This window comes from Rhinatrema bivittatum, chromosome 1 (assembly GCF_901001135.1).
Source record: "Rhinatrema bivittatum chromosome 1, aRhiBiv1.1, whole genome shotgun sequence".
Taxonomy (NCBI): Eukaryota; Metazoa; Chordata; class Amphibia; order Gymnophiona; family Rhinatrematidae; genus Rhinatrema; species Rhinatrema bivittatum.
Window position 1 is genome coordinate 126288690 of NC_042615.1, and position 13677 is coordinate 126302366.

General features: G+C 46.5%; 1 protein-coding gene across 1 annotated transcript in view; it reads left to right on the forward strand.

The window, feature by feature from the left end:
• Window positions 1-5942, forward strand: part of FGL1 (fibrinogen like 1) — a 120846-nt gene extending 114904 nt beyond the window's left edge. Inside the window, exon 8 of the mRNA XM_029587035.1 lies at window positions 5398-5942. Coding sequence (XP_029442895.1) covers window positions 5398-5557 — 160 coding nt within the window. The 3' untranslated portion in view covers window positions 5558-5942. The remainder of the gene's footprint in view (window positions 1-5397) is intronic.
• The last annotated feature ends 7735 nt before the right edge of the window (window positions 5943-13677 follow it).

Here is a 13677-nt window from a genome sequence, read left to right on the forward strand (position 1 = left end):
CATGAGTTTACCCACATATCAGGCAGGTAATTTTGTAAAGACCAATCCTGCATGTAAAACACTGATTTATCCACAGCAGTTCCTTCGAAAATTACTCTCATAGTAGATAATGGAAAAAAAAATTATAAAATGCAAAATATGAGAGAGAGATCAGCTGGGAAAAAAAAATGAAATAAAGAGGAGAAAGGGAACTGGAAGGAAAGAGAAAGAGATGAAACAAAAGAGGAAGTGAGAGATCAGAAAAAAAATTCAGAATAAAAAAGTGGTGAGGAAATAGGGAATGATAGAGGAAGGGGCTCAAAGCAATCTGCTGCCTGAGGAGAGGGACGAGATAGCACCCCCCTCTCTGTACCCCCCATAGGCTCCCTCTCTCTGGCACCCACACTCAAGCACCCTCGCACATGCTCTCTCCACCCCCCCCAAGCACCCTCACACATGCTCTCTCCACCCCCCCCCAAGCACCCTCACACATGCTCTCTCCACCCCCCCAAGCACCCTCACACATGCTCTCTCCATCCCCCCCCAAGCACCCTCACACATGCTCTCTCCCCCCCAAGCACCTTCACAAATGTTCTCTCCCCCCCAACCATCCTTGCACATGCTCTCTCTCCCCCCCAAGCACCCTCGCACATGCTCTCTCCCCCCCCCCAAACACCTCACACATGCTCTCTCCCCCCCAAGCACCTCACACATGCTCTCTCCCCCCAAACACCTCACACATGCTCTCTCCCCCCCAAGCACCTCACACATGCTGTCTCCCCCAACACCATCACACATACTCTCTGCCCCCAAGCAACCTCATACATGCTCTCTCCCCCCAACTCCATCACACATGCTCTCTCTCCCCCAAGCACCCTCACACATGCTCTCTCCCCCCAACACCATCACACATACTCTCTCCCCCCCAAGCACCCTCACACATGCTCTCTCCCCCCAACACCATCACACATATTCTCTCCCCCCAAGCACCTCACACATACTCTCTCTCCCCCAAGCACCCTCACACATGCTCTCCCCCCCCCCAAGCACCCTCACACATGCTCTCTCACCCCCAACACCTTCACACATACTTTCTCCCCGAAGCACATCACACATATTCTCTCCCCCAGCACCCTCACACATGCTCTCTACCCCCCAAGCACCCTCACACATGCTCTCTCCCCCCCCAAGCACCCTCACACATGCTCCCTCACACATACTTTCTCCCCGAAGCACATCACACATACTCTCTCCCCCAGCACCCTCACACATGCTCTCTCCCCCCAAGTACCTCACACATGCTGTATCCCCCCAACACCATCACTCAATACTCTCTCTCCCCCAAGCACCCTCACACATGCTCTCTCTCCCAAGCACCCTTGCCCATGCTCTCTCCCCCAAGCACCTCACACATACTCTCTGCCCCCAAGCACCCTCACACATGCTCTCTCCCCCCAACACCATCACACATACTCTCTCCCCCCCAAGCACCCTCACACATACTCTCTCCCCCCAAGTACCTCACACATACTCTCTCCCCCCAACACCCTCACGCATACTCTCCCCCCCAAGCACCTCACATACTCTCTCCCCCTAAACACCCTCGCACATGCTCTCTCTCCCCCCCCCCCAAAGCACCCTCACACATGCTCTCTCACCCCCCAGGCTCACAATCTCTCACACACACACACACAAACACACACCCCTCTACACACTCTCACTGGGGCCTTCATCTTCACCGCAAGTGGGACGTGCTCTGCTCGCAGCATCTCAGGGTTTCCATCTTCACCGCGAGCGAGATGAACTCCAGTCGCAGCACACCAGAAGCCTTCATCTTTGCAGAAAATGTCAAAGATGAAGGAGATCCTAGCTGCGCTGGGGTGGGGGAATTATGCACTGGTCCTTTGTTGTTTTAGCGGCAGGGTGAAGTGGCCACTAGAGGAGTTTGGAGGGGCAGTATATGCTGCTTCCAAAATTTGCCTCCTGAAGCAGCTGCCTCACCCTGCCTCATTATAGAACCGCCCCTGGATAGAAGAAAGGAATCCTGGAGAAGGAAACAGAACTTATAGTAAGGGACAGGGCTGACACATGGAAATGTAAATATATTCATTTACAAACATATTAGAAATCATTTTCACACCTTTTAACATGTAGTCTAAAAAACTGTAATTGAAGACAGTTCATTTTTCAGTTTTAAAATGATTTCAGGCTCATTTGATGGAGTATTAAATGAAGATGGTATGGTAGAGAGGTCGTGGAGCAATACAGCAGAAGAGAAAAGGAAACAGGACCATCTGCAGCATGAAAACTATGGGGGGGCATCCATTTATTGGGGAGGTACTTCCTCGCCATGCAATCATCTATCCCCCTCAATCCATGCAATCTTCTCTTCCCCCTTCCTCCCCTATGCAATCTTTCCCTCTCATGCAGTCCTCTCACCCCCTTGATCCTCTACTCCCTTCTTCTCTCCCAGTCTCCTCCTGTCAGCAGGAGTGTGGTGCTTAATGCAACATTAGCCTCCTCTACCAGTCAGGTTCAGACTCGCGGTTTAAACTGTGGCAGCTTGTGCAAGATTATGGTGCTCCTGCACTGTTCTGCTCCTCCAGATCAGTGGTGAGCAGGGCCGGCATGCCCATTAGGTGAACTTCGGCGGTCGCCTAGGGTGCCAAGCCCTAGGGGGCACCGAAGAGCAGCCACGTGGTGCCGCAAGTGGGGCCTATCTCGCTCATGGCAAAAAGAAATAGAGACTGTGTGCTTCTCAGGGCAGTGAACAGTCGGCGCCAAAACAGGTAGGGGGGGCAGCGCAAGGGTTGCCTAGGGCATCCAATACCTTTCTCAGTGGAAGGGAGTGGACAGTGGAGTGCCTCAGGGATCTGTATTGGGACCCTTACTTTTCAATATATTTATAAATGATCTGGAAAGAAATACGACGAGTGAGATAATCAAATTTGCAGATGACACAAAATTGTTCAGAGTAGTTAAATCACAAGCAGATTGTGATAAATTGCAGGAAGACCTTGTGAGACTGGAAAATTGGGCATCCAAATGGCAGATGAAATTTAATGTGGATGCAAGGTGATGCATATAGGGAAAAATAACCCATGCTATAGTTACACAATGTTAGGTTCCACATTAGGTGCTACAACCCAAGAAAGAGATCTAGGTGTCATAGTGGATAACACATTGAAATTGTCGGTACAGTGTGCTGCGGCAGTCAAAAAAGCAATTATTAGAAAGGGAATGGTGAATAAAACGGAAAATGTCATAATGCCTCTGTATCGCTCCATGGTGAGACCGCACCTTGAATACTGTGTACAATTCTGGTCGCCGCATCTCAAAAAAGATATAATTGTGATGGAGAAGGTACAGAAAAGGGCTACCAAAATGATAAGGGGAATGGAACAGCTCCCCTATGAGGAAAGACTAAAGAGGTTAGGACTTTTCAGCTTGGAGAAGAGACGGCTGAGGGGGGATATGATAGAGGTGTCTAAAATCATGAGAGGTCTAGAACGGGTAGATGTGAATCGGTTATTTACTCTTTCGGATAGTAGAAAGACTAGGGGGCACTCCATGAAGTTAGCATGGGGCACATTTAAAACTAATCGGAGAAAGTTCTTTTTTACTCAATGCACAATTAAACTCTGGAATTTGTTGCCAGAGGATGTGGTTAGTGCAGTTAGTATAGCTGTGTTTAAAAAAGGATTGGATAAGTTCTTGGAGGAGAAGTCCATTACCTGCTATTAAGTTCACTTAGAGAATAGCCACTGCCATTAGCAATGGTAACATGGAATAGACTTATTTTTTGGGTACTTGCCAGGTTCTTATGGCCTGGATTGGCCACTGTTGGAAACAGGATGCTGGGCTTGATGGACCCTTGGTCTGACCCAGTATGGCATTTTCTTATGTTCTTATGTTTGCACCGGCCCTGGTGGTGAGCACAGGACCAAGGATAGAAGAGAAGATTGCATGGTGGGGGGAGAAGACTTAGGGGTAGAAAGGGGGGGGGGCATGGGGTCAATACTGGGGGACATTGCTCCCTCATGCCTGCTCATCCCAATGGGCCTGAATGAAAATATAAGGAGGAAACGCAAGAAAAAAACAGAGAGAAAACTGTAAAAAGTCAGTCAGATGTGGCGAGACAGTGAAGCCAAAGAACACAGTTGGGATGCAATATTCTTTTCTTTCTGTGAATAGAAATGTTAAAGGTTTCTGTGTGTGTTTCTTTGCACAGTGTGGAACTGTTGGAAACTATGTATAGACAGCGTTCTCTACTTTTCACCCATGTATTAGACTCAGATAGCTTTGACATCTAAAATCACTACTTCAGTTTTTCTGCCAACAAGAGGCAAGAGGCTTGGAATCATTGTTCAATGACATCCAGAAGGGAAGAATTCCTGAAAACAAACAACTGCACCACAAAAAATGTATTTTGTTTGATCACTAGTAAATCTTTTAATTTAAAGAATCAGGGCTAAATCTAGGCAAAATGTATTGAATGTAATATTTGACCAATCCCATTTTATTTGTATGAAATTTCCTTCCCCAAAATTGCTTAGCACTTAGGGGCCAATGCAATAAGGTGCACTTAGCCTAGTGCATGCTTTCCTTGTAGTTGGGCACGTGTTTTGAGTGCAGAAGAATAGCTTCTGATGCAGTAAGGAGATTAGCGAACCCAAAAAGCATGCCCTAACAAACGCATATGTGATAGCACCCAACGCATGTAAATTGTATGTAAATGAAAACATTTGGCCCAATATTCAGCTGGCAGATAGCCAGTTATATTCAGCAACTGCTAGATAGCTGGATAAGTAACTTATCTGGCTGTATTTTAGCCAGTCAATTTGTGAGCCGGTAATGGGCAGATCAGGGCGGTGCTACTTAGCTGGATCAAAAAGAAGTGCACTTTTCTTATGGCCACACAATTTAGATGCATGTAGCAAAGGGTGCCAAATATAATAAACCAGCACTGAAATCAGTACTTCAGCAAAATAACCGAAAAGAAGTGCGATCAAAATGGATGCTGATATTGAGCACCCCTTGCAATTGTGAGCGCCCGATGCAATAAACTCCTTTGAGTGCCCTTTTTTAAGCTGCCCAATTTCCCTATCATTTAAATATTGCATTGGGTCACAGGGGGTGTAGCTGCGAGCGTGTTAGGAAAACAGGCACTCAATACGAGCACCTGTTTTGAGTGCACGTCATTGGCCCCTGAAGGTTTTCATCAATACTTCTTCTTCTGGCAGTGTCAGTCCATATATACCACGTCAGTGCTGGTAAGATTAGAAATCACTGGCATTGAAATGATTCCAAAATCTTAGGTGCTGGACTATGCAGATGTTTTCTGTAGTTACTAAAGAAAATTAAAGAACTCACTTAAACACTGTACTTGCTGACTTGTTCTGTTTCTGTATTCACCAGGTGTCATTCTGCCAATCTGAATGGTTTATACTACAAAGGCCCCTACACAGCCATGACAGATAATGGGATCGTGTGGTACACCTGGCATGGATGGTGGTACTCTTTGAAGTCTGTTGTCATGAAGATTAGACCAGCAGAATTTGAACGCAATTTAGTCTAATTGCTCAAGCTCAATATTTTCCGACCTGAATATTTTTTAGGTTGGATACTCAACAGTCCTGTCTGGATTATATGATGCTGAAAATTCATAGTATGATAGTAATGTGTTAGATGATGGTAGAAGAAGACCAAATGGTCTATCCGATCTGTCCAATATTTCTTGCCAAGTATATATCCCGGCTGCAGTCATACAGCATGACCCTCTGTAGGATATCACGCCTTATCCAAGGCAGTTTTTGTTATCTTCTTCCATTGTATACTAGTCCAGTGGTTCTCAACCTTTTTTTGGCCGGGACACACCTGACAGATGGTTCTCACATGCGTGACACACTGAGCATGTGACCGTCACGGGGCTAAATGTAAACATGCACTCTGCATCCACAGGAATCCCCTCAACCCCCCGCAATGAGTGCAGAGCAGATCTAGGGCATTACCCTGTACAACTCGCCATACAAAAAAAGATATTCTGGTTCTGATGACATCTCAGTAAAAGCAAAACAAACTCCCTTTACTACCAGGCACAATAGCCCTTCTTATGAAAAGACAGTAATTTACCACTAATGCATATCCTATTGAGAAAACACAACAAATAAGATTGATACAAAAGCCTACATGCTAGTAAAATATCTCACCTCTGTCACACACCCAGAACTGACCTTCACCAAGTACAGAAAGACCACACATTATAAATATGGAGACAGAAACTGGAATGGAAAACCAAAAAAGCCACTCTGCATGCAGTGCAAACCTAGAGAAATGGAAAGAGAAATATAGCACCTAACATAGTCCCAGGATCTGCAATAATGCACACAAACTAACCCGCACAAAGATACACCTGTATTATGGAACACACTCAACCAGTAACAACCCTATCTAAGGAATACAACTATTAAACCAGGCCCTAAACACTAATACATTTCCTATTGGGAAAACAGAATAAGCCAAGCTGCTATAGCGCCCCACACAGAAATAATTGTAAAGCTTTACTAAAAATGTTACAAAACAGCTGCTGAACAGAATATCCAACAATTAAAAACTCATAAAAATTATTAAAACATGTCCAAATATCAATAAAATATTTCAAAACAGCAGACATCGCATAATACCCAATAATTAAAATGGCAATCAAGAAAAATAAATTTAAAAAGCCACCTTTTCTTACCCTCTCCAGCAACTCTCCTACTCCTTTCCCTTCCAGGCCAATAGCACTCACAGGAAGCAGCAAGGGCTGCTGAAGCTTTGTCCTCACAGTCCTCTTCCTTAGCGCCCACAACCAGTCACTCACACACATAACTCCAATTAGACCCCACGAACAGTCTCGGTCTCTCTCACCTCCCTGACCAGTCTCTCTCTCAATCACACTCATGGTCTCTTATATACAAGCTCTCAATCACACACAAATGCTCTCACACCCACACCAGCTCTCACCCAGGCTTCCATTCACACCCACACACACCAGCTCTCACCCAAGCACCCATTCACACCCACACACACCACCTCTCACGCAAGCACCCATTCACACCCACACACACCAGCTCTCACCCAGGCTCTCATTCACACACGGACACCCCAGCTCTCACCCAGGCACTCATTCACACACAGACACCCCAGCACTCACCCAGGCACTCATTCACACACAGACACCCCAGCTCTCACCCAGGCACTCATTCACACACAGACACACCAGCTCTCACCCAGGCTTCCATTCACACCAGCTCTCACCCAGGCACCCATTCACACACAGAGACACCAGCTCTCACCCAGGCACCCATTCACACACAGAGACACCAGCTCTCACCCAGGCACCCATTCACACACAGACACACCAGTTCTCACCCAGGCACCCATTCACACACAGACACACCAGCTCTCACCCAGGCACCCATTCACACCCACACACACCACCTCTCACCCAGGCACCCATTCACACCCACACACACCACCTCTCACCCATTCACACCCACACACACCACCTCTCAGCCAGGCACTCATCCACGCGCACAGACGCACCGGCTCTCACCCAGGCACTCATCCACGCGCACAGTCGCACCCGCTCTCACCCAGGCACTCATCCACGCGCACAGTCGCACCCGCTCTCACCCAGGCACTCATCCACGCGCACAGACGCACCCGCTCTCACCCAGGCACTCATCCACGCGCACAGACGCACCGGCTCTCACCCAGGCACTCATCCACGCGCACAGTCGCACCCGCTCTCACCCAGGCACTCATTCACGTGCACAGTCGCACCCGCTCTCACCCAGGCACTCATCCACGCACCCGCTCTCACCCAGGCACTCATCCACGCGCACAGACGCACCCGCTCTCACCCAGGCACTCATTCACGCGCACAGACGCACCCGCTCTCACCAAAAACTTCTTCCTTCGCTGCAGGGATGGGCTCCAGTTCCGCCGCGGCTTTACTCCGGCGGGCCTTCTTTTTTCGCCACCGCGGGAATGGGCTCCCGTGGTGGCCTCGGTCGGGTTTCCTCTTCGCCGCCACAGGCTGTGGCGGCCTTGCTTTGTCGGGGTCAGGTCTCCTCTTCGCCGCCATGGGAATGGGCTCCCATGGCGGCTTTGCTTCGTCGGGGGTCGGGTTTCCTCTTCACTGCGCGATCTTGCTTCGTCAGAGTTCAAAATTCCTCCCTGCCTGCCTCACCGGCCAATCAAAGGTTTCCTCCCTTCTTCCTACGCCCACTGGTAGGGAGGAGGCTTCCGATTGGCCTGCGCGGGGGCAGGCAGAATGAAGGAGGCTTCCCATTGTGTAATGGGGGTAGGAAGAACGAAGGCTTCCAATTGGCCCGCGTGAGCTGGAAAAAGGCAAAAGGAAAGTAGAACGGGGTAGTGGGACACCGGGAGACGCGACACACCTGGCGGTGTTTGGCGACACACTAGTGTGTCGCGACACACCGGTTGAGAAGCGCTGTACTAGTCTGTTGGGTAGCTGAACAAGCAAAATCTTTTTTAGTTTACACCCAGCAGCAATCTTGTCCTCCTCATTCCTGCAGGACCCCCACAGGCAGCACTGGAAACTCCTCTCCTTCTATACAATCTCTATCGCAAGCTGTGGTCTTCCTAAGGCAGACAAACATATCCCAGTTGACCAAGGGACTATCAATCTCCTTGAAAACTTTCCTGGACTTCCACCTCTCCAATTCTTGGATCTTCTTAAACCTAGAACCATCCTAGGCACCCACAAAGGTTGCAAGTCTCCGCCACAGTCTGCAGACCTAACTCGTGAGAGCCTAAATCTACTTTCCTTTCACTGCTTCAACTCCTTAACTCCTCCCTTGAGCTTGTGGAAGCCCCTTAAACTACTTTCTCCCAATCCCCATCCTTTTTGAGTCTCAGAAACTCCTTTCACACCATATCCTGAGCAATCCTCCCACTAACTAGAAAGTTTACCATCATACCCTTAGCTCATATTTAGTGGCTAGCAGAGGACTACATAACCATTGGCAAGTCACTTATTTCTCAGTACTTTAGGTATCTACTTAGACTGTAAGCTCTTTGGGGAAGATACTCATCATACCTCTATGTAATTTGTTGTACAGTATCCTGTTAGGATGTGTTATAAAATGCTGAAATAAAGGCTCTTGAATAGGATACACTAATATTAACATCAATGCAAAATTAAGCTGTGGATTTCATTGCCAAGAGGATGTGATCAAGGCCAGGGGTATGTATATCTGAGTTTAAAAAAAGATTGCACAAGTTTCTGGAGGACAAGTCAATTAATAACTACTGCCAGGTAAATTTGAGGAACTCAACCACCTACTGGGGATGGGGGGGGGCTAGAAGCCAACAATATTAAATGGATCTCCCTGTTTTTCCAAGTGACCTGGATTGACCACTGTGGGAGACAGGATGCTGGGGGTTGATGGAGCACTGGTCTGACCCAGCATGGCACTGCTTATGTTCTTAGGTAGAGAATGGGAGGAAAACTTTGTTAGATTTATTTCATTGTTGTGCATTTATCAGAAAAGAAAATCTTTAGTTTTGGGATCCAAACAGCTTGCCTGCTTTCATTTTGTGTTTTCTAAATAACTTTCCTGTTAATGGCAAAGCACATGCCAGAGAGTTTTCTGCATTGTAAACAGCAAAGCTGCTTTGGAAAGTTGTATTGCATTTCAAGACAGCACACGTCTCATGTTTCTGAGCTCAGTCAGAAGAGAGAGAAGACATTCTTTGGGCAGGCATGAATTAAACATTGTGGAATTACTTGCCGGAAGATTATTCATTGCAGAGGTAGAGGGCCCCTTCTGAGGCTGATCAAATTGCACTCAGTGTAAATATACAAGCCAGGGGATTGTTCGCAGGCAGTTGGGATTTTTCATGATCAAAAAAATGGACCACATTGGTTTTAATTATTTTGATCATTGCATAATTGCAGAAATGCTAAATGTTGACGGACTCTCAGTTTCTTTTTTGCTTTGTAATTTTTTTTCAGTAATTACATACTGCAACAGAAAAAGTCAACATACTTTTTTGTGTAGAAACAGCCAGGCATAAAGGATAGTAATAAAAAGGAAAATTAATCCAATGGAAACATTAATTTTAGAAGAAGTACAAACTGAATTATAGAAACAGCACAGTTTGCAATGAGGAATTACATGTTTCTTGCTGTGTCTGGCACTGCCCATCTATATTAGTTTTATGCACAGGTTTGAACATGTCCTGCAGGATTGTACAGTTTTTGTGAGATTACAGCACAAAGCCATTTTATTTGTTCACATTTCCGACAGTTGCATGGTAACTGAAGAACAAAGGAATGAATCTGCTGGCTGGGAACAACCCTTAATCAGAAATGACAAACACACTTAAAACTATAGGGTGGCTATATAATAGCCATGACTTGCATAAGAGCCTGTTGTTTTTATTAAAGATTTATTCTTATGTCCTTTGATTTGCATCTTCTTCTTGAATGCAGGCTAAAATGAGGTGAGGCCAATAGATTTTGGAAGAATCAGACGAGTTGAATCAGTGGTCTCCTGACCTTGAATAGGCTACTAACTGCTAGCATTCTTATCAAACAATCCCCTTTTTTTCTCTCTCATTAACCTGTATGCCTGGCTCTGTCTTATTTTAACATCAAAGAAGAGCCCTTGAATCCCAAATAGTCAATCACATAAAAAAAGAAGGGAAACAAAAAAACACCACGATTTCAATATCAAATAGGCATATAAATGTATATGAAGGTGTCAGCAAGCCTGTCAGTGTACACTTCAGTGCACGGGCCACCTGGTCTATTCATTCATTCATTCATTCATTCATTCATTCATTCACCTTGAGAGTAAGAAAATCTATTTTCTTTTTAGAAATTTTCTATGAATGCATATAAAAAATGTCTCTAGACAACAAGTCATTAATTAAAAGTAAAGCCCCTTGGGTTTTTACTTTCAAGCTGAATGACTGGACCAGGCAGCCCGTGCACGGAAGGGTATACTGACAGGCTTGCTGACACTTTCATATACATTTATATGCCTATTTGATTTTGAAACTGTTGTGGGTTTGGGGCTGTAGCAAGAGTGTGGTGAACACCACCTCCAGGAGTGGCATATGAGAGCAAGGCTGAAGCTAAGAATGGGTGGTCCGGTGAGGCTGGAACAGGAACATGCGTGGGTTTGTGCTGGAGCTCAGGGATGAAGTGAAGCTGGACTGGTGCTCTGGAGCGAGGTGCAGGCTGGAATGGAGCTCTGGAGCGAGGTGCAGCCTGACTGGAGCTCAAACACTGGAACTGCATACAAGTAAGGGTGGAACTGGAACACAGGAACAGAATGAAGGTAAGATTGGAACCAGATGCAAGTAATCATGGAACTGGAACACGAGCTGAGTGCTGGTAAGGTTGGAACTGGAACATAGGAGCAGAGGGAAGGTAAGCGTAGAGCTGGATGCAGGAAAGTGTGGAACTGGAACACTGGAGCTGAGTGCTGGTAGGTATGGGCTAGAACACAGGATCAGTATGCAGATAAGAGTGGAACTGAATGCAGGGAAGCGTGGAACTGGAACGGACTGGGACAAGACAGGCTAGGACAAGATAGGACAAATCAGGACAAGGACTACACAGAACATGGAACACAGAAAGCCCAAAGGCAGCGTAGGTAACGAAGGCCCTAAGGAGCAGAGAGAGGCCTAGAAACAGAGAGAAACCCAGGAGTCTCAGGGCTAGGCCAGAGGCCTGGAAATAGAAGAGACATGGGAGTCTCAAGCAGGCCTAAACAGGACAGAAGGCTGGGGACCACAGGACAGGCAAGGGAAACAGGAAACAGAAGGCCCAAGGCTAAAAGAAACAAGAGTCAGAAGGCCTGGAGGCCATGAGGAAATAGAATGGCCTGGGAAGGCCACAAGGCATGGGTAGCTAGAACAAGGAGCCCCAGGGAACTCGACGTTGAAGCATTGTGGCATGGGAGAGACAGAGTTAAGTAGAGCTGGAGTCTGGCTATGGTGCAGGCAGGAGAGAAGGGCTTGGCCAGCCGGGGAATGAGTTTGTGGAGGTCCTCTGCTGGCATGGAGACTGAAACACAGGCTGAGGACAGGAGCCAGAGAATAGTTCTAAGCCAGGGTCATTGGGGTCCTCTGGTGGAGGGGAGGCTGCACAGCAGCCGGAAACGCAACAGAAACATGGTGTCTTTTGTTTTTATCTTATTTTATCCACACTTTATCTACCTATCTATACAAAATATTTCTTTGAACACTTACATTCTTTTATTTTAAAAATGGTCCATTGTTCTTGGTTATGGTAAAACCTAAAATTACTACAGGCAAAAGACTTCTCTGCATTTATAAATAATATATCATTTAATCTTTATGACGCCAGATAATTATACTTAGGCTTTGAACCTCTTGTACCAACAAAGCTTGACAATAGTAGCTCTGTAACACTAACTTTTGTGTAGGGCTTTCTCTGACAAGCCCTGAGATTCTTGTTTTTTACTGTTGTGATTACAGAGCAAACTCCAAATTGCTATAAAAAGGTTTGTTGTCATGATACAATGAAAATAAAGACCGTAAAATATGCATATTAATAAGGAACTTGCCTCTCCTGTGTGGGTGCAATTTTTGCATAGTTCCTGTTGGCCTCCCAACATGGCTGAAAGGTGACGTGAAAGAGAACATGCTGTAGTTTTGCTTAAAAAACATGTTTTTCAAGCAAAACTAGATCTTTAAGCATTTTTTTTTTCAAGAAATAAAGGTGTCTGCAGCAAAACAATTGCCACTGCCCTGCACGGCTAGGGATGTCATGCTAGAGCAGCTCTGGAGAGGAGGCAGAAGGGTGCAGGCTAGAGCATAGGCCATGGAACCCAAAGGCCCAGCCCCTGTGTACAGCCTGAATCTCACTCTTCCCCACCTCCATGTGGTCTGATGCCACTGCCCTGCCCTCATGTGATCTGATCCCCCAGGCTGGCCAGCATGCGATGAACAGTGTTGCTTAAACTTTTCTACATGGTTTTTCAGTTTCCTCAGTTTGAACTGCGTAGGTGGATCAAAGTAAGGAAACAAGTAGCACAGTCGAGAGTATTCTATGTGTTTAAACAGTGCTTCTCTTCTTTAGGCTGGCCCAGGGGAATTGGAGCGCATGGAGAAAAAGATAGACGTGTGGAGGTGGGAGGGATGATATGACCACTGAGGATGGAGAAGGATTGGAATCCATAGGAAGGAAGTGAGGAGATGTCAGATCAGACCATACAGAAGAAGGGAAGAAGGACTGCGCCATATAAGGGGAAGAGAGGAGAACAGGAATCTGTGGGAGAGAGGCACAGAGAGCGACCTGAAGTGAAGGGGGAAGGGGCAGAAGATGAACCTGGTGGTGGTAGAAGAGGTAGAAAGACATGTAACTCCCTTCTAATATCTCACTGAATAAGGGGGCACAGCTGGGAACTGCTAGGCCATCATGCAACTCATGGCATTCTACCAGCACTTGACACCTTTGCCTCAGGTCCCTTAGGGCTATCGAGATGCTCCTATTATCTTGAAATAAGGATAACACCACCAAAGTGTGTTGTTCCATAATGAATAGGGTTGACTGGGTAACTGGCTGAAAAATAACAGGGTAATTTTATAAGGAACGCGTGTGCACCCATAAACACGCATTTCAGTGTGCGAGCAGAGAGACCCTGCAAT